Source organism: Pogona vitticeps, chromosome 4, assembly GCF_051106095.1.
Source record: "Pogona vitticeps strain Pit_001003342236 chromosome 4, PviZW2.1, whole genome shotgun sequence".
NCBI lineage: Eukaryota > Metazoa > Chordata > Lepidosauria > Squamata > Agamidae > Pogona > Pogona vitticeps.
In genome coordinates, this window is record NC_135786.1 from 29917424 (window position 1) to 29940137 (window position 22714).

General features: G+C 40.3%; 1 protein-coding gene across 39 annotated transcripts in view; it reads left to right on the forward strand.

Moving 5' to 3' along the window:
- The window catches only part of PTPRT (protein tyrosine phosphatase receptor type T), a 716634-nt gene that overhangs the window by 517411 nt on the left and 176509 nt on the right, over positions 1-22714 (forward strand). For all 39 annotated transcript variants that reach the window (XM_078393145.1, XM_078393157.1, XM_078393154.1 and 36 more), the window contains 2 exons: positions 2969-3071; positions 18689-18962. In XM_078393145.1, coding sequence (XP_078249271.1) covers positions 2969-3071; positions 18689-18962 — 377 coding nt within the window. The remainder of the gene's footprint in view (positions 1-2968; positions 3072-18688; positions 18963-22714) is intronic.

Here is a 22714-nt window from a genome sequence, read left to right on the forward strand (position 1 = left end):
TGTATAAAACTCTGTACATAAAACCTTTTGCCCCCCTGTTCCACTCATCCCCTCTGGCTAATAAATTCTTTGAACAGGGTTCCAGGCTGTTATTTTTCCTGAGCATGGAATGTGTTTTTGCAAATCATCCAAAGTTTGTGAAAAGATTGATCTTGAGCAACAAAGTTTCAGTACCAATTTCTGGCTGAAATATTATTGTTTTTTGTATACACAGAAAACAAATGGTGTAACATTCTGTCTCTTTTAGCTGGCTATTAACAAGTCACCACTGAGATTCTCTGGGGCACACATGCCTGCGAATCACAGCAGGGACTTGTTAATTGACAGCTAGAAGGTATTGAAAATTAACACCATTTGCTTACATGACAAAACAATAAAATTTCAGCCAGTGTTTTCATTACTTACATCCACCATTGTAACACAGTTGGTATAAATCTCACTGGCAAATTTCTTCAAGTCAAAAACTTACTGGAGGCATTTTCTGTTGCACATGGAGCAGTGCAGCTTGGAAGAAACCAGCAAATGCCTATGCCAACTTCTTAACTTGTGGCAATTTACTCATGAGATTTATGCCAACTGCACTATGCCAGCATAAAAACTCAGTCGGGTTTGGCCGTTATCCATAAAGTCTTCTGTTAATAGTGGTTCCTAACAGTGTGCTTAGCATAATTGAAGGGAATTTACTTTACAAGTGGTCCGACATTATCAAAACTATGCTAAACACACATTTTGGCATAGCTTGTATGGAGATAAGATCATATCTAAGAGTGTAGCTAGGTGTGAGACCTGCCAGCCTGGCCTGGATCAACATGTGGCCTCTCATCCATTCCCTGGTCCATGGACTTGACCTTAGGTGGTTCAAACAAAGAAAAGTTTATTAAAACTTGGGCAGGGGTTCCAACAAAATGTTTAGCTGGGCATAGGAGACCTTTCTCTCATAAAGGTAGTTGTTGCCATTAACCTCATCTCAGTTGTGTTCAGTTCAGCACCCCAAGTTGACTGCACTGGGGTGTGGAAATCTTTGCCTTTTCTTATGTGGAAATGCTACAAGGTGCCGAAGCTGAAAGCCCAGAGGAATGATGGCTGTCAGTGGGGGCAGGGAATTATGTGCACTTGGGCTGACTGGGTACAGGTCTGGGGTGGCTGCAGCTGCCACTGCTTTTGGAGTCATCACTCCTTCTACTGCTCAGGTGTCACAGTTGTGTTAGGATTGGCTCCCCTGTACCTGACCCAGGTTGGAATGACTGACCTTGCCTTCCCCCCAGTAGATCAGGCTTTGGGCCAGCATTTAGTGTTGTTGTTTTTTCACCTTCTCGTTTTGGCATCCACAATTGGACCAAGACTCCAGTCCAAGGTTCCACTTGCCCTCCAGCTTGAGGTCTTCCTCCATTTTGTATACCACCTCTAGTTCTCTCTCTTCCCTTTCCAGGCCCTTTCCTCTTCCTAGTCTGAGAGATCCCTAGTCTGCTCCTCCCTCAGACTGGCCTGTTCCTATCCTGATTTGCCATCTACCCCTCCCAGGGTTTCTTTTATATCCCTCATATGTAGTCCCCCTTCTCAGTTTTTTTAGGGTCCCATTTCTTCTGCCCCTCCTTCTATACCGATTTGTGGGTCTCTTCTTGCCTTCTCTGGCACCTCATCCTCTGTTTTGGGTTTGTACACTCTGGGCCCTGCTTTCCTTAGTACCCATCCAGACCCAGGGGGGGTGGGAGTCTTGGTTGCACCAGGCTTCCTGGGGACAGGGCTGAGGCTAGACAAACCTCTAGGGGTGCCCTGTCAGCAACCCCTTTACACTGGGTCAGTTTGGCTCAGTTCTAACAAAGCAGCAGCCCCTTATACACCTTCTGTGGTACCCCTCATCCTTACCACAAAACTGTCATACTGTAGGATCCCCAACATCTGACTTCTTCTGGGCTTCATATATCCAGTTCCATAATTTTATACCTAAATGTGGTGAATCCACATTGATTGAAAACTTGGTGCCAAATTACAAGGATTGCAAGGGCTACACCTTTTAAAGAGTGCAAATGCACTGCATTATATGTAAAAAAAAATGCCCATAGTTTATTTTCTATTTATGTACCCCCTCCCCCCTGATTTTGAAAATGATTTATAGGAAAGTGATCAGAACTACCAGAAAGTAGTCAGAAATATAAAGGTCAAAATCAAGTGTAAAATTAAAAGAGTATAACACTGGGTTAATGACATTTTGTTCTTTTTCAGTTGCATAAGCGGTACTGCATTTGTTCTCATAGTTCCACAGACAATACTGCTTGTGCAACCAATTGTGGTATTCCTTGTGCAACTGTGCACCACGTTGGAATGTGCATATGTGAGCACAACCATAATAGCAGGCATAAAATGTAACACTTATATAGGTAAAAGTAAAGGCCCCCCTTGACAATTTTTGTCCAGTCGTGTTCGACTCTAGGGGGCGGTGCTCATCCCCGTTTCCAAGCCATAGAGCCAGCGTTGGTCCATCTTCCGTGGTCACATGGCCAGTGCGACTTAGACACAGAACGCTGTTACCTTCCCACCGAGCTGGTCCCTATTTATCTACTTGCATTTGCATGCTTTCGAACCGCTAGGTTGGCAGAAGCTGGGACAAGCGAAGGACGCTCACTTCATCGCATGGATTCGATCTTACGACTGCTTGGTCTTCTGACCCTGCAACACAGGCTTCTGCAGTTTAGCCCACAGCGCCACCACGTCCCTAACACTTATATACTAGCCTCTATCCCCTGGTTCATATAACATTGGCAGATATGCAAGAACATAATATATTCCAAAATAGCAAATCTGAGTTGCCAAAAATACTGGAGTGATCCATTCTTGTTAAAGACAAATTCATCAAAATCCAAAAATAAAAAGGCTAGTGCTGATTCTTGAACATCATCCATGTGTTCCATCAAATGTTATGATGTCCCAGAGATGATAGCTAACATATGGATTCCTTCTCTCTTCCTAGCACCATCAATGCCTGAATATGATACAGATTCCCCTCTGAATGAAACAGAGACCACCATCACAGTCATGCTGAAGCCTGCACAGTCTCGTGGAGCCCCTGTCAGGTAAAAATTTTGGATGGGAAGATAGCAAAAACAACAGAAAGTCTTGTGGCAGTCAGTGACTTACTCCAAATAAAATTTTCTAGTATCGAAGGTGCCACAAAACTCTTTTGTTGGTTTTGTTAGGCAAAATTTAACTCTCTTCTCATTTAGGCTGTACCTATATTCTACCATTACAAAAGTTTGATACTGCTTCATTCTATGGAATCCTGGAGTATGTAGCCTGGTGAGATACTTAAAATTATCGCTAGTAAATGCTCAGCTCAGGTATTTTTCTCCCAGCTACATAATTACAGTTTGCTCTAAGAGTGAAATGAACAGGGAATGCCCATTGCAGAGGAGAGAATGTAGAAGGGAGAGGAAGGATGCATAAATCTAGTCTCCAGATGATGATTTTGTTCTGGCCAAGGTAGCCTGCTTGTAGAATATGCCAGGTAAGTATATTGTTCATATGAAAGCAGTAATTGCAAATCAGTTTATCAACATCAACATTAAGCACAGTCATCAGTTTGAGATTTCTGAAAGCAAATAAATCATGTGTTACTGGTGCCCTCTAGTCCAGCTGAGGAAAGGGAACCCTAGCCACCAATTTTGGAATGAGCTACTTTACCCTGCTCAGACCACAAGCCAGTCTACAATATGCATAGTTCTTTGACATTAAAATCAGTGGCTTAGGTGTCTGGCTGCAGAACCAGAGGTTGAGAACAACACAACTAGAGCCAGCCTATGTGCTTCTAAGCAAGCTGTATAGTCCCAGGGCTCTCCCAGAAGAAGGGAATGGAAACCCAAATATTTTCCACCTGGAAATCCATTAAAAGGGTTGCCATGGCAGAATTGACTTAATAGCACATGATGATGATTAATTTGAGCATTCCCTAATAGTAATACCTGATTTGTCAAAAGAACTGTGTTGATGGGAATTCCATGGAAACCAAATCATTGCAGGAAGATCTCTTAGAGGACAAATGTTTTCACTATTTTGATGATATCAGTGGCTTTCAGAAACCAAATTACCTCCTATTATGTTTCCATAGAAGCAATGTTTTTGCAATCTCTGGTTCTTAGGGAAAATACACAAAAACGATGGAGTCTGAAATACTGTGGTGTAAACAAATATTCCATTTTCTTTATTAAAGCATATGAAGAATAAAACTTACTTTGTATTGGCTTACGCCAGCTGTATTAAAAATAAAACTCTCTAGGAGTCTAGATGTAAGGATTCCGTCACATGACTGTAGTGAATGCACATTGCAAGATGCTGTTGGAGAGCAGGGGGCGGGGGAAGAGAAATCAGAATCAGGGGGAAAATTATTTCATTTTGCCACCTGCTGTCATAAGTCTTGCCATTCTTCTTTTTTATTGAACAGTTTTCCCTTTTAAAAAGGAGGTTGGGTGGAAGAAGTGCAATTTGCTATGCTTTTTCTATATTCAGTAAATGTCTGTGGAAAAAGGAGCCAATTATGAAAATCTTTCTGAGACCACTTTTACTAAATTGTAGTGCAATTTCTTATTTCAGTATAGTGTCTTCTCCTGAAATAATTGAAATGTTGCATATAAATCCACACGTTGTTTACAATGTATGATAGGCCTATTATAAAGATCATGTTTTCTTCATAGATAGGACTCCAGTTGTTTTGCAAAGTTAATGAGGAGTGTTGAAGTTTTTCCTTTCCCTGTCTCCCATAAAATTGTGTGTAAAACTGAAAACGTACCAAAAAGGGAAGAGATAACCAGATAGTTCTAGCTTTAGAAGTTGCCTTAGCCAATGTTCTCAATTGGTTTCACTGCTTTCATTTTTAATTTGAGCTAATGTCACACATTCCACATCTGGCATCTACTGTGTACAGCACAAACATTATTTTAAACTTAAATTATTCAGGAGTCCCTGAAAAAGTGATCACATATATGTGTGAAATACATTTACAGATTGACTTGGTCATAGACATGGATACAAATGTAGTTAGCTTTCAATTTCAGTTTTTCACTTTTCTCCAAAATCCAAATGCATATACACTTAGAAATACACATTGAGATTAAACAATTTAGAAATACATATATTGTGAGAAAAGGTGTTCTCCTTTTTAAGGAGAAAGGTGGAGTAAAAATAAAATAATACAAATGAATAAACCAAAAAATAAAATTTTAAAAGTTCAGGTTTTATGCAGAATTTTGTTAAAATCCTTAAATTAATATGAAATACTGTAGAATAGGGTTATGAATGGACATATACTGTAAAAAGTGATGCAAGCTGGAAATAGAATGTTCATCTTTAATAGCAAGTCCTTTAGAGAGTTGATCCAGATTCCGAAGTTAGGTCTTCACATATCATTACTGTTGTACATATTTCGCACAGAAGAGGCTTCTTAGCCCGAGTACAAGAACCCTACTTAGATTTCTTAGGCAGGGTCTGAGACAACAGTAGGTTAAGTGCATTTGCTTTAGGCCCTCCAGTGAGGATGGGGAAGGAGGGCAGAGAAAAGTTATTGTCCCCCCCCCTCCCGATTCCTTGTTAGAGCTTGGCTGGCGAATTGCTCAAGCATCTAAACAATTGAGATGTGGATGTAATATGTTACTGGCTTTCGCTACAGATAAGACAAAGCTACATGGTTTGGCCACTTCTTGGCCTGCTGTTGCCTGGATGCTAGTGAGGAAAAAAGACCCATTCCTCATCTAAGGTCCCAGTGATCTGCCATGTGGTGATGTTGTTTCAGCATGGCCAGCCCTGGTAGCATCAGATCCAGCTTAATTTTTAGATGAGTCACTGTCTGGAGCCCAGTCTAATCAGATCAGATCCATGTGCAGTTGACCCACCAAATCTATTTCAAAAAATTGGTTTTGTTGAGTCTAATGCTAATTATGATTTAAAGCAAAACAATAACTCTAACAAGCCTTTCCCTTTTAAAAGGTTCTGAAATTAGTTATAATGGAAACTTTGTGTGTGTGTGTAACAGGTAAAGCTACACCTTAAATACCTCACTTACCTTGAAAATCCTATTAGGTTTGTTATAGGTTGGTTCTGACTTAATGGCAGATAATACACAAAAAGTGACCACACAGTGGTTTACGTATCTGGCTGTGGAGCCAGTTGTTAGTAGTTCAGTCCCCCACTGTGCCTCCTTGATAGGGACTGGACTAAATAATCAGTGAGGGTCCCTTCCAGCAATGCATTTTTAAGACTATTATAATGTCACTGCATATTGCTTTCCTACTTGTTTTGAACACATCAGAAACAATACAAAAAGTGGGCAAGGAATTCTTGTCAGAAATCTTTTGGGGGAGAGTTCATTACCTTCACAAAGTAACTTTATTGTTGGATGCTGATTTGGTAGCTACAGCTATAGATCAAGAAAGAAGCTAAGGACAAACAATTGAGATGTGGATGTAATATGTTACTGGCTTTCGCTACAGATGAGACAGGCAGGAAAGTGCTTACTGCTGAGGCAGGCTTTCTGTACAGCTCTCCATTAATATTGAGTATCTGCTTTCTTGTATGTTTTTCTTCTCAAATAAAAAGGCATATTTGCTCTGTAAGCAAACAAGTGCAAGGAAATGCACTAAGAAAGTACAGGTAGAGAACTGGCAACATTAATGAGGAAGTTTGTTTTCTATCTTATTTTGCCTACATCAAATTTAACTATGCAACAGTCAGGGTATCTTCAGTCTGGAAATTATGTGCAAAAGTCCATTCAAATGGTCGAGTGACAAGAATCCTTTCCTTCTAAAGAAAAAAATAATCTTGCTTGTGGATCTAAGAGGTGCAGGCAGCAATCCAACATGGTGTCCAGTTCCACACTGTGTCGGATAAGTAGAGCTGATGGCCAGTACAATCCCAGACCAAGGAAGGAGGAGAGCAGAAACTGGGAATCTCACTGTAAGTAGGCTCCCAGGAAGGGCAATCTGAAGCCATAGTTAAAGAAGCAGTTCAAATGATCAGACAAGGTTAAGCAATCTAGAGCAAGGGATTTAGGCACACAGAAACAATACAAAAGCTGTCAGACAATTTGCTTTCAACAGCTGTTTGGAAACCTATCCAGCACACCGTTCCAGGTGTTCAGGTGGCAAAGGAATAACTCAATTGCAGGGTTTGGCTCAGACTCTCCCTGGAAGAGAGAGCCTACTCGTGAGAAGACCACTTGCTCACAAGGACCATTCTTGGGACTCCATACAAAGCTCATGCCTCCAGCCTTCTTCACCTCTGAGTGGTTGTCTTACCACCTTCTTAAACTCAGCTCCTAGCCCCCCACCCACCCATCCATAGGCTTAAGCCTCCAATGCATCTGCAGGCTCAGGTTCCTGGTTCCCTGAAGGTTCAGGTTCTCCAGGGTCAAGCAAGTTTTCCACTCATCCAGCTTTGGATTTTCCAGTTTCTCAGGCTTGTCTTTACTGAAGGACTTCTCTGTTGAAGCCACAATAGGTGGAGGACGCCAAGAGGTCAGTAGCAAACCCTTAAAGAATGGCTGTGAAACACGAACACTCCTCACTTGATTCCAGGCTCTTCTACAGATTTAACATCCCTCTTCCCCCTGGGCCTCCTGATTGGATGCCAATGACTATGGTGGGTTACACCACCACATCTCTGCTATTGCTGCTGTGATGCTATTGGATACAAAAAATGATCAGGTGATTTTGACACACAAAGGATGGAATTTTACAGGGAACAGCAAAGAAACACGAAACTTTAGTGAATCCCTCTTTCATTAATATGAATTATGCTTGTTTTAGAAGCTGTGTTTCAAATTTAAGAAAAGAACACAAAAGGGAAAGAAACAACATCCTCGCCCTCCCACCCTTGGTTCAAATGAAAGTCGCATTTGTACTATCCTGTTTAATCACTTTTGCTATACCAATTAATGGCTTTTCGAATCTGTGCCATATATTCTTTGTTGTCGCTTTGGAAGTTCTGATTCATCTTCATCCCCATCCAAACTCCAAAGCGGCAAATGCTTCAACCTTTCTTCAAACAAAGGATTCTCATCATTTGATCAGTTGGATTAGATTTTTCTGCCCCATTTCCAGATCAAGGACCTACTTTTTTATAGCAGATTATCAGAACCTGAACATAGCATTTCAAATGTTGCTCTATCACCGAGTTAGTTAACAGCAAAATAATTACTTTTATTTTTAATTCCTTTCTCCTTAACAATATTGATCATGCTACCACTATTGTTGTCCATGATGGTCCCAAGACGTCTTTTCTGGTCACTGATATTTCAGATAACCAGTGGTATATGTGAAGTTAGGATCTCGGCTCCTATGATGCATTATGGTGCATTTGCATTACATGGTTGGCCAGTTACTGAATCTGGAGAATCGCTGAGCCTGAATGGCTTTTGTAGCACTTCACACCCATTTTGATTTGATTATGGCCTTCCTGAATTATGTGTTGTCATCTCTACACTTGCCTGCTTTACTGGTCACCTGAGCTTCAGATTATTTATGAATAAATTGATATGAATATTGAAAATGGGCCTCTTTTATAACCAATATTTTGCTCCAGTAAATTTATGGAGAGTGGCTATTAAGCCAGAACCACATCAAAAAGTAGGCCAACATGAAATTTATTGAAATAATGGACAAAAAGATGAAATATTGTGAATGCTCATAAAATAGAAAATGAACAATATATTGTATTAAAAATAGCAATAATAGGAATGTTTAAATCATAGCTAATGAAGCAGATGCACTATGATTACTAGGAAAGCAATATGATTGCTAGGAAGGCTATAATATTTAAAGCATGTCAGATGAAGTAGTTATACTGAGATTACTAAAGAAAGCAGTGGCTCAATAAGATAGGAAATAATTTAGAAGTTATTGCTTCATAAAATGCATATTATTAAACAAAGGGAACGCTAAATGATACTGCTAAATGAAAGCAAATATAACTACAAACTCTCTAATCCAATAAAGCAAAACTGTGAATATATATTACTAAATTTTTCTAAAGTGTTGAGGAATGATATGAGTGAAAAGATATATGTGAAATAACTCACTGGCATAAAACACAGATATAGAAATAAAACAGTCTATAACTAGGGGGGACTGCATTTATCAGGCTAGTTGTTGTAAACCCCTTTACTTCTAATATCTGAATTGTCTTCAGGTCAATTTTATGAACGTAGTTTCTCAAAGACATACAAAATATCGTCGTTTAGTCGTTTAGTCGTGTCCGACTCTTCGTGACCCCATGGACCGGAGCATGCCAGGCCCTCCTATCTTCCACTGCCTCCTGGAGTTGTGTCAAATTCATGTTGGTTGCTTCGCAGACACTGTCCAGCCATCTCATCCTCGGTCGTCCCCTTCTCCTCTTACCTTCACACTTTCCCAACATTAAGATCTTTTCCAGGGAGTCGTCTCTTCTCATGAGATGGCCAAAGTATTGGAGCCTCAGCTTCAGGATCCGTCCTTCCAGTGAGCACTCAGTGTTGATTTCCTTTAGAATTGATAGGTTTGTTCTTCTTGCAGTCCAGGGGATTCTCAAGAGCCTCCTCCAGCACCACAATTCACTGCCCTGCCGCGCAGTGCCTGAGAGCAGAGCTTGCTCCCAGCCTGTCCTCGAAGAGCACCTCCAAGCTGCCAACAGCAGCTGCCGCCGCCACCACCTCTTCCAGGGACGCGGCTCTCTTTCTCTCTTGGCACCCTGAGCACCAGCCCGGCCAGGCTCTCCTTCTGAGGAACACTCAGCCAGATAGAGATAAACAACCACAACTCCCCCCACACACAGCCAGCCCCAGCAGAACATGATGGGGCTGGGGGAAAAATAATAAAAAACCCCCACACACATAGCCAGCCCCAGTGGAATGCATGGAGCTAGGGGGAAAAACACAACTCCCATACACAGCCAGTACCAGTGGAACATGAGGGAGCTGGGAAAAAAATAATGGAAAAACACATATACAGTGGTGCCTCGCTTAACGAGCACCTCGCTGAGCGATGAAATCACTTAATGAGGCGCTCTGGGCCATCACTGGAGCATTCGCTCAGCGATGGCCCCTATGGCGATTTTTCGCTTTGCGATATTCGCTAAGCGATTCGCTTAGCGAATATCGCATAACGAAGCCGGGGAGAACAGCTGATCGGCGGTTCCAAAATGGCGGCCGGAAGGTCCGCACCGCATTTTTGCACCCTGCCCTCGCTTACCGAGGGCGCGAAAATGGCGGCGCTATGGACGAACCTCGCACAGCGGTGAGTTTTCAAGCCATAGGAACGCATTGAACAAAGTTCAATGCGTTTCTATGGCTTTTTTATTCCCGCACACCGATGTTTCGCTATAGCGAAGGTTAATCCGGAACGGTTTAACCTCGCTATGCGAGGCACCACTGTATACAGTACACACAGCCAGGCTCAGTGTAATGCCATGGGGCTGGGGGGAAAAACCACACACACACACACACACTGCCAGCCCCAGGGGAATGCCATGGGGCTGGGAAAAAAATCAATCCCCCCACACACCGCCAGCCCCAGTGGAACACTATGGGGCTGGGGGGGACAAAAACCCCCACACAAACAGCCAGACCCAGAGGAACGCTATGGGGCTGGGGGGGAACACTCCAAAACACACAAAAAATCACAGCACAGAAACATACCCCCCCCCAAACCCACCCTGCAAAACAAAGCAAATGTACTTACTCAGGAGCAGAAAGGAGCTCCAGGCAGTCCCAAGCCTCCTCCAATGCAGTCACTCTAACTGTTGGGGCGAAAGAGCTACAAAGAAGCAGCCTCTTCGCCTACCAACAATTAGCAAATTTGAATTCCCCACCTTTTCCCTTGCCTTTTTCCTGTCACAACTTGAAGCTCCAGCCACAAGTCGAAGCAAAATTTTGTGGCCGGAGCTGGTCTCAACTCAAAATGGTCTTAAGTCTGGATGTTCATAAGCCGAGGTACCACTGTATTTATCCAAAGACTAGTTCTGGACTGATTAATCATTGCCTCAACAGTTCCTGTTGTTTTCTCCCTCCCTCCCTTCCTCCCTCTCTCTTAATTGGGAACTATTTTTCTTCCCAGTGTCAAGATGTGAAGTTTTGTGTGCACGAAGTGCTAAAAGAACAGCAGTACTTAAGCAGTTCAGCCTGACTATCAGCACTTTAAATCTATCATTTCACTTTTAATTGGCAACTGATGCTTTGAACTAACATAGAACTGCTTCTGAGACTTTGGAGTGGCAATCTCCATATCATTTGACATAGATTAAAAAAATAAAATAGTGTAGAGGAAAAGAAAGAAAGAAAAGAAAAATCTGTGATCAGCATCTTAGATGTCTGTGACTTACAGAATATGTCCCACCGAGAAACCACTGCACTGTAACACTATGTGGGGATAATAAACAAATATTAAGATATGGAGTGGTATATACAGTGATAGGAAACATATTAAAAGTGTTACTTGTCAGTATTATTTCATATCCAAGCATCTTAAACAGAAACTTTCCTTTTAATATTTTAATTGGACATTTTCAAAAGCCATTTACTATAGGATCCTTATCTGGAAACTGTCCTCATTAATTCCAATGAAAAAGGAGTGTCCTGTCTTCTTATTGGAGACTCATATGTATTTCTCAACATACGATGCACAGTTGCAAAGAGACTATGTCACATCATGAAAAGCTTCATGGAAACTGAACCAAAACTGTCTGCTTGCGCAGAACCTTGGCTTCTATTAGGCCTACCAAGTCCATAGTGTAATACAGAAAACAATTTTGCCCATTTTTTTACAACCCTGACATAAATCATCTATTGCCTGACCAGATTGCTGGACCAACTAAGCCATTGATCTAATTGAGCAGATGCTTTGTAGTTCAAGATGAAGCGCTTTTCCCAGTTCCATAGCTCCATGTCTCTCCACAATTTTCCATGTTTTTTGAAAATGAGTTAAAGATGGCACCTGAGTAACAATTATCCCTCAAGGGACTGGACTCCACTAATTGTTACAGGTTAGTGACAGCCAAGAAGCCGCCCAGAAGCCACTGGCAATGGTGCGGCTAAAAAATATTGTAAATAAATAAATAAATAAATAAGTCTCTGATGAGCCAAAGAGTCGGATCTCTGCACTGATTCATGCTTTCCACCCAGGCCACCTGGTGCTCGATGTAGGGCACTTGCTCCTAAATACAATTGAAAAAAGAGATGACGAAGCTCCACTTTTGCTGCAGTTCACTGAAGCATTTCAGGACTTAATTATACCACAGGTATATAAATTACAGAAACATGCTAATGCTCCCATGATTAAAATTATAGAGGGCCTAATTGAAAAAGCATAAACTGAATTGAAGAATTCCTAATTATAGTTTGCTTTGAGGTGTTAATTTTCTTCCATAATGAATGCATAATTCTTAGAACCAAAAAAGGGGGATGCTGTATTAATGCGTGGGCTGCAGATGGAATGAAGGGATTGTCATAAATACACAGCAAAGATACAAAGAAAACATAGTAGCAATTATGATATTTCTCCCACAGTTCTACTGTCTACACTAGTTAGGTAAAAATAAAAACTAGACTACACAGAGAGATTAAGGTTGAAATAACCAATAATAACAACAACATGCAAAAGTATTATATGTTACTTTTTTAAAAGGAAGCAGGGAGAAGACTGGCTTTCAGGTAGAAAATTTGAAATATTATTTTGTGATTTTGCCTCATGCATTACTGATGTGCAACATGATTTCAAAAATTACAAAAACTGTATTAATATGACTGTACATAGAGTTGTAACAGGTTCCCTTTTGGGTGACTAAATTCACTAAATAGCATTAGCCCATGTGCACTGGGAACATATTTCAGTGGGGCCACAAAAGAAATATTCTGTTTTCTTGGGTGGCTTTTCAAAACCTGTTATGATGTTTTCCCTTCATCTGCTTCCTGAGTTAAACCTTCTGACCTCTATATCCTCCTTAAGCCCTTTAACTTGTTGTCTGACATTGGCACGGGTGCAAACTCACTCACATTGTAACATCTTTTTACAGTGCATTAGGATCAAACTAAGTGTCAAAATGGATAACAGTTCTTCTCCTTGGGGTAATCAAAAGTTTGAAAAAAATGAAGTCATGTTTCAATAAAAAGGGAACCAGGTGGAGTGCCATATTTTGTAGAAAATAGGGGACAGGATAGAAACTAGAGACTGGATTATGTTAGAAGCCATTGAAATCCACAAACACCAGAAGAGCTTCAACAAAAAAGAAGAAAGTTTAAAACTCAAGGAAGCTTGGCTCCCAGCACTGAAAAATACAGTCTGCAAAAGGTCAATGAAGTCTACCAAGCCACAAGGACCAGTGATCGCTACACACAAAAGACCAGCTAATGACTTCCATTAATCACAGTGACAGATAATCTGTCCTCCTTATCACAACAATACACCCACAACAAAAACACACTGATCACCATAATAACCCATCTCCTGAAAAGGACAAAAGCTGATCCCACAGTTATAAATACTCAACTCCCAAACAAACTGCACCAGAGCACAGAGTGCTACTCCCATCTTCTGAAGATGCCGGCCACAGAGACTGGCGAAACGTTCGGAAGAACAACCTTCAGAACATGGCCAAAGAGCCCAAAAAACCCACAACAACCAAAAAAACCCCCCACCACAACAAAACTCCCTAACTTCGGTTATGGAAGCTGCAGGTGCCATCTTTGCAAACGGCAGCCTGGATTCCCTTAGCCTGCATTAAAGAAATCCAGGCTGCCCTTTGCAAAGATAGCAGCTGCAGCTTCCCTATCCTAATTGAAGCCACAGCCGCCATCTTTGCAAAGGGCAGCCAGTCTCTCTTTTTATATGCTGTGGCTGGGAGGCCAGACGGAGACCTCAGCAGCGATGATTATGGTAAGGGGGTGTCAGTTAGGGTGAGATGGGGGCTAAGGTAGGGAGAGGAATGGGGTCGGGGTAGGCTGTGGGTGGTGGCTGCCTCTCAGCCACCGATCAGTTGAAGGCACAATGTTTTTTTAAAAAATGCAAAGGGTAAATAAAAATGGGTAAATATTTGTCCCTTTGTATTCATGGGGGTCTCTGGATCTCACTAATATGAAGAGACAAATATTTAATGAATTGGCTATTTTCATCGAAAAAGCTGATCTGTTTTTATATTCGTCCCCATCTCTAACCATGTCCTATTTAAGAACACTTGATAACCTAATATCTCTGATAACTTGGTTAATGATACCAAAAAAGTCAGAAAATTGCATGCATGCAATTTGTGCTAAATATTTGGCTGTAATCTGAAAAACAGGTATATGGGTAGCATTTCAGCAAAATAGTTGGCTTTGTAACCAGATTTCTGATGTAATTTATGGTCTGAAAAGTAGGACGTTTTTTACGATTACCTGTATAACCACCTCCATTGCTTGAAAGCTGCATCTCTGATTTCTGAGGAAAACTGTTTTTCTTGAAAGGAAGTTTTTTCTTTTGGTGTAGAAGTGTATTTGTAGACAGGAGGCAGTTAAAAGTGTATGTGCATTTTCCACTGAGAAATGCAAGTTTTCAAAAACAAATTGTTATAGTTTATGCCAAACATTTCTGTGTTTTAAATCCAAAATGGGATTATTGTATTTTTTCATGCATTTTTAGTGACTTCACTTCAATAGTTTTCAGAATGTAGTGTACCTAAATTAGTCAGTTATATCTTAAAAGTCTTAAGCCATGCTCTGAAGAACCAAGATTGTCAAATATTTGTGGACAATGGATTGAAAGGGACTTGAGTTGCATAAATTTAGCCCTAAAGGCTGCTTAATGTTCACAGCCAAAATTATGTGTCCAATTTGAAGGATTATAATGTTGGAGTTTTTCTTAGAACTAGGAAGTCAAGATTCATTTAGCAAAAAATTATTTAATTATAATAATTGTATATAACTGCATGCAAGAGTCTGTTTGATACTGCTAAGAATATACTCATTATGACTAGGAGGTATTTCTGAAGATTTGTACTTGAGTCCTTGATAACTGGACTGGAACTAAAAAGAGAACAAATCATAATACGTGAGCCAGTCAAGTTATTGTAAGCCTGAAGGTACTGGCCAGTTTCTTTCTTTCTTTCTTTCTTTCTTTCTTTCTTTCTTTCTTTCTTTCTTTCTTTCTTTCTTTCTTTCTTTCTTTCTTTCTTTCTTTCTTTCTTTCTTTATTTATTTATTTATTTATTTATTTATTTATTTATTTATTTATTTATTTATTTATTTATTTATTTGCCTAAGAATGCCTCCTCTGGATGAGAACCGTGAGCAACATCTTTAAATGCATACTGACAGAATTTTGATAGCTATGTTTACGGAAGGGTTATGATGCCACCAGCAGGAGGACATTTTTAGTACCCCTTCTCTCTTACAGTTTTTTGACTTCCAATATTTGGAAGCCACAAAAGCTGTGGGGCAGAAGGAGGAAGTCTTTCATTACTGAAAATCACAGCTGGTGACGGTATCATTCCTCCTCAGCCATAACTATGCTATCAGGGTTTCAGCTACTGCATGGCAAATGAAACCATAAGTTGAAACACATCCTACAATAATTCAAAATTTAACTCAAATTTTAAGGATTTGTAGTGTAATTTGATCATTGGTTAGTTGGTTACTTGGCTGGTTGGCTAGCCTGCTGTGAATATTTTGAAGCTTTTGCCCTTCTATTTACTCATTTTCAGGATGTCAGGAAGGGAAGTTTGATTATGTAGAACCTGTCATGTGGTTTTTGAAGGCTGAGTCAAAATTGGAAGTAGCTGGAGTATCACTTCCAGTTTTAACATACACAGAAAAAATGTGCCTTTAATTAAAACATGCTGATTTTTAACAACAACATCCCCCATAAATCTGCAGTACTGAGGTTTCTGACATATCAGAGAAGTAAAAAAATGGGGAGTGACTTATATAGCTGTTCTACATTGTCCAACTCTGCTTTATGCATATGTGAGTACCTAAAAATGGAGCCAATTTTGGTTTGTACATACTGATTAAAAACATTTCTAGTTTATTTCAGCTTTAGAGTCAAAAACAATTTTTAGTGTAAATTGTTGAAATATTTTAGCAGTTGGAATAAAAATGAGAATATTTTTGATTTATGGAGACATACTACAGGCTAGAAAATGTAAGTAGAATGGTCAATTTGACCCTTTGTTGTCTTGTGCCATCATGTCAGAACTGATTTAAAATGACACTAATAGGGTTTTCAAGATATGTTAAATATTTAAGGAGTGGTTTTACTACACACAGTGAGCTTTCATGGCTGAACAGAGATTTGAACCCAGGCCTCCTGAGTTCTAATCTGTCACTCTATCCACTATACCAGTGGTTCTTAACCTTTGTTACTTGGATGCTTTTGAACTGCAGCTCCCAGAAACCCAAGTCAGGACAGCTGGTGGTGAAGGCTTCTGGGAATTGCAGTCCAAAACTCCTGAGTAACCCAAGGTTAAGAACCAGTGCACTATACCACAGTGGATTAGACCTCAAATGCCACCACAGCATTGATTAATATATCTGATATGCCACATTTATATTTTCTATGCAAGAATATACATGCAGTACTTTATATTATTTTATCACCTCCAGATATAATGGCCAAGAGGCAATAGTTAGTATTGTGAATCAAAAGTATGCAAGTACATGTAAGCATATTGAAGTCCACAGTAATCAATACACTGTATGTGAATTCCTTGCAGTTAGGTGGTGAGTATTTTCCTTCAGCTAGCCTGAGATAGTTTTGCAAGAGGAATGAACACTGATGGACTATGTCATGTCTGGCTATTGTAGTACTACAAGAAAAATGTTCTGCTTCACTCTTTGTAACAAAACATTTACAGGCATGCACAGATTAACTTCCCTTAGAATCTTTTCCATGATTTTTGTATACAGTGGTGCCCCGCATGGCGACAATAATCTGTCCCATTGAAATCACTGTTTAGCGAAATAGTCATCATGCAAAAACCCTTTCCCAATTGGAATGCATTGAAACCCGCTTTAATGCATTCCAATGGGGAAAATACCTTGTTGTCCAGCGAAGATCGCCCATAGGGAAGCCATTTTGCGAGCGTCAATCAGCTGTAAAAATGGCTGCCCTGCAAAGCATGGGTCCGGAAAACACAGGGCAGCCATTTTGCGAAGCCGACAATCATCTGAAAAATTGTCATCTTGTGAACAAACGGTTCGTGAAGCACGGACCTAATCAACGTCCAGCAAAAATCCCCCATTGGAATGACAGTTTTTGAATCGCTATAGCGATCGCAAAAGTCATCATTATGCGGATTCGTCATTTAGCGGGGTCATCGTCTTGCGAGGTACCACTGTACATGCCTAAATGATAGGTTCTTACCCTGTTCACATTGGGATGTATCTTCATCAGTCCCAGCACAGGCATTACCTTGAATGTGCAGATTTCAGAGGCTGAATCGAGAAGACACTGTCCTGACCACCCCGTCCCTTATACCTCTGTTTATAAAAGATACATGCATAAGTTTACAGACATCCTGCAGTATAAAATATGTATGTTTCCCTCTAAATTTCCGTTTTCTCCATAAATGACAGTCATTTGAAGAATACCCGTTCTCCCCTTCCTCCTTCTCCTTTAGAGAAGAGTATGGTGTGCAGTCAGAAAAAGAGACAGTGATTGATTTACACAGGTGGATTAGGATTTTCTTTCCTGCTTTAGCTGCCATTTCATTGCTTCCAACACTAATGTTGGCAAGATTTTGCAAAAAAGACCTGTCTTTCTGCCACAACACTCTAACAGCAACTGGTTGATGGGTGAACGGCTGTTTCCAGGCCTTCCATCGATCCCTTTTGTCTGACAAGACAAAGAAACTATTTATATAGACAGTTGAGGGCAGCATATATGAATACCCTGATGAGAAGTGAAGTGACACGCCATGATACCTTTCTCTTTGTCAGATGGGTGACTACAGTTAAGACTCAAGTAAGCCTGCTGCTCTGTCTGTGCCAAGCCTGAGAGCTTTAGGAATGAAAGAGAGAACAAAGCATGCTATATTTGGATGGCATGCAGTCATTTCTTGAATATGAAAAACTGAATTAGAAATCCCAATACATAATTACACTAAGGGTTAGGGTTAGGGATTATACTTTGCCAAACAGGACATCCAGAATTACCACAATTATCCTAGCAAAGACTGCCATAAATTCTCTCTCCAGCTTTTTAGGTCCAAGATATGAACCATTTGGTTATTTATTCACTTATTTAGATCTATCTCACTTTTTAGCTATGATATAGCTAAAAAGTGAGATATGTCATCAAAGATACTTACAACATGTTAAAATAGAATTCCAACTCCTTAGCTGTCTCCTGCTATAGCCAGGGGGAGGCACATGGGACTTTGCCAAAGGCACCAAATTCAGATTGTGTGTCTTTTCCTCTACACTTCAAAGACTAGTCCAGCAGGTTTGTTTTCCACTGAAAGAAAGGATAGTCATTGACTAGGTCTCTCAAGCAAGCCCACCTGTGTTGTAGGATTTTTTAGGCATTCTACATCCATCTTACTAAGGATTCCTCTTGGATAAATGCAGCCATTTGGGCTCTACCTTACTTACTTGACACATTACATTCTCTACTGGATTATGAAAAGTTGTTCTTCTAGGGTGTAACTTTTGCTTTGCTACTTACAATTCATCTTTATTGTGATAAACCTCTTTTTCTTTCAGTGTTTACCAGCTTGTTGTGAAAGAAGAAAGGCCACAGAAATCACGAAGAGCTGCAGACATCATTGAATGTTTCTCTGTTCCTGTGAGCTTCAAAAATGCCTCAAGTGTCGACTCTCCCCATTACTTTGCAGCAGAATTGAAGCCGGTCAACCTTCCTGTCACACAGCCTTTCACAGTGGGAGACAACAAAACCTATAATGGCTATTGGAATGCTCCACTTTCACCACTGAAAAGTTACAGCATTTACTTTCAGGCACTCAGTAAAGCAAATGGGGTAAGTGTGTTAAATATGTTAGCTTTCTGGCCTAGTAGGCCATGTAATTGTGGCCTGAGAAGGTCAGCTTCATCAAGCATTTTGATAAAAATGCATATGCCTTGGTATTTCACATATTTGATAGTAACAGCTTTGTTTTAAAGACATGAGTGCAGTGGGCCAAGCAGTTGTTAGTTAGGGAGTTAACTCATAGAACATACTGCTGGTCGCTGGACAATTGTGTACAACTATGTAAGTGTCAAAGACGACAATATATGGCTGAGTGAATTGCATTTTATTCTTAGGGATATGCACAACATATGTACTTTAATGGCTGGGATCAAAAAGGTGGGATGTTTTCTGTATGGATTTGTTTTCTAGAAATTCTCATATAAGCTGAAATTCTCATATAAGCTGTACTACCTCCCAAATTAATTTGCAGGTGAGAATGTACCTATCCTTCAGTTTTCACATAACAAAATGCACCTTAAAATATGTATTTTATGAGTCAGAGTATTCATTATTTTAAGCCAAAGCCAGCAATTGTACTTGTTATATGCCATCAAGTCAGTACTGACTTATAGTGACCCTAATAGGCCTTTCAGGGTAAGTGAAATATTTTAGGAGTGGTTTTACCAGTTTCATTCCCCCAGTGAATTTCCATGGCTGAGCGGGAATTCTGATCCTGGCTTCCAAAGTCCTATTCTCTGTGCACTACGCCACACTCGAGTATCTACCTACTAGTTAGAGGGTTTTTTTAAAAAAATCATCATAATGTAAGCACAGGTGACCTACGTGGAGCTGGACTGAACTATTCACTAGGGATAGTTGTCCTGGCATGTTTGCTAATTTGAATTGGAGAGTCCGTATTAGCAAATTAAATTGAAAAAAGTAGCTGAACAATTTTGAATATACTTATACAGTGGGGTCTTGACTTGAGAACTTAATCCGTATTGGAAGGCGGTTCTCAAGTCAAAAAGTCTATAAGTCAAGTCTCCATTGACCTACAGTGCATTGAAAACCGATTAATCCCGTAACAGGCCGTTTTTGTTCCATTTTGGTTTTTTTCTGGTCTGTAAGTCAATTCTCAGGCTGCAAGTCAAACCTAAATTTTGCGGCCAGAGAAGTCTGTAACTCAAAAAGTCTGTAAGTCAAGTCGTCTGTAAGTCAAGGGTCCACTGTAGAGGATTTCACACAGACAGATGTGATTCCTAGTGTGGTGTAGTGGAGAAAGCAATGGACTAGGATTCTGCAACAGATGCATTTAAATCAAATGCCACAAGCAAGGTAGCTCAATGTGAAAGAAAAAGTGACCTTCCCTCTTTCCTTGCACTTCTTTTGTTCCCCACCACTGCTATGATGCTTCAGTTTTCTTCATAACCTTTCCCAGCTCCTGTTCCTTAGTAACATCTACATCCTGCATAGGAAGAGACAAGCCTGCATTTTTATTTTCACAGGCATATGTCTGACAACAACAACAGTGGATTTAGGCAACAAAGCAAGAGAAAGCATGTTGGTTCATACAGCATTGCACCCACATTATTATTACCCATTTTGTGGTAAACCGTGTGTCAGTAGTTTACACCTTATTTCAATTAAATGTGTTGATAATTATACTTTAACATAAAGTCACTGACTTTGGTAATTAAATCTATACCAACTGCAGTAATCCATGTGCTGGTGCGCTCAATCATCCATATACATTTGGAGCAATTACCATATTTTACTGTCATATTTGTTTGTTCCTTTTGAATATCTGTACAGTTATAAGGTTTTGTTTTGGTTTGCTTAAAATATTGTCTTTGAATGATACAATCCCCCTTGGGTCCTCCTTAAGGAAAAAGGTGGAGTAGAAATGTTTTAAATAAATGAATTACGTATCAGGCACCATTCAGACATAAACAAGTCAATGGGAATGGAAATGTTAGTTTTATTTACCTTGGTTTTGTGTTGCTGTTTTGGCTGCATTTGGTGTGTGTAAAACAGAGATTTCCAAAACTGAATAAGGAATATTTAGATTTCTCAATGGACTAATTTAAGGAGATAAAACATTCCTGTCATCTTTGCCTAAACCCAAATGAAAATAGACGATCCGTTAAATATTCAATGATCTGTATTCATCAAATTTTAAGTCCCAACGAAAACACATTGATGAATATTTTCACATTTTTATTCATCTTTCCAAAAAAAGATTTTTTTAAAAAAAAAAACACATTCTGCCTATCAGCCGTCAATCATCTGATTGTCGGGCCGATAGGCAGCCATTCACACCCACAGCCTACCCCACCCCGTTCCTCTCCCTACCTTAGCCCCGCACCTCAGATGACACCCCCTTACCATAATCGCTGCTGAGGTCTCCATCTGGCCTCCACAGCCATGGCATGTAAAAAGAGAGACTGGTTGCCATTTGCAAAGATGGCAGATGTGGCTTCATTTAGGGTAGGGAAGCTGCAGCTGCCATCTTTTTCAAAGAGCAGCCTGGATTCCCTTAAGGCAGGCTAAGGGAATCCAGGCTGCCCTTTGCAAATATGGCAGTTGCAGCTTCTCTACCCTAAATGAAACAGCACCCGCCATCTTTGTAAAGGGCAGCCAGTCTCCCTTTTTACACACCGAGGTTGCGCAGGACAGATGGAGACCTCAGTGGTTGCAGCAGTTACGGTAAGGGGTGTCAGCAGAGATGGGGTGGAGGGGTGGCAGCAATGAGGCTGTAGGGGTGGCAGCAGGGGGTGGCTTGTATTTTAAATAAACCCCCATGAATCGACAAATAACTTCATTATTCATCCCTTCATGGGGGCAACTTCGTGCTTTGTGAGTTGTCAACTTTTGATGACTCACGAAGTGGGACAGCTCGCCAAAATGGCGTGTCTTCCCCATCTCTAATTACAGTCAAAACTCTGCTCACAGACAGCGTACGATCTCAGCAGATTCTGGCAGCCGGCTTGAGGTTCTCTCAGCCTTCCATCATTCTGAGTTCTGTAAAATGAGCAGCTAGCTTGCAGGGGGTGGGGGAAGTGTGTAGCCTGCATAATTAAATTGTAAACTGTCCAGCGGGTGCTTTAAGCTCTATGGGGTGTTGTATAAGCTGCACACTTTGCATGGATTATTTATTTATTTTTGGTAGCCTACAGGTTGTTTCACATCATGTCAATTTATTACATGATTCACATTGGATCAGAAAGAACTAATAGTGTTTTTCCCTCCCACTCCTAAGTATAAAACTTGGCTTAGACGTCTGTTTTTGTTTTGTTGATTTTCTTTTGCACTGAATTCTGATACATTTCAGTTAACCATCTGGCTCTTGACAAGCTTAAGGAACAAAATTTGTGCCATTCAGAAACAGGCGTTTTATACTATGGATCTAAAGAATGTTCTATTTCACACATTTAGAGAATCTTCTTGGAGACCCAGCAGACAATCCAACTCCCCTATGACAGTACATAGCCTGGAACTCAAATGAACATCTCTCTTATCCTGCCACACACAAAAACAACAAATATAGCACTCTGCAACAGATACCAGAGAGACTCTGATCTAATTCTACTGCAATTTAGTACACTTGTTATATAACTACTTATTAATTTAGTTCTTTTTCAGTGCAGCAATCATATCTAATGGTGGCAGAAGGTATGAGAACATGGAACAGAGCTCACTCTGACACAAAGCAGAGCTGCAGCAACACAAAAATCGTACACTGTTGTAGCTTTCAGTAAATTTATTTCAAAAGAAACAAAGCAAAGTTTAGGGTGAACTGTATAAGGACTGCTATGTTAAAA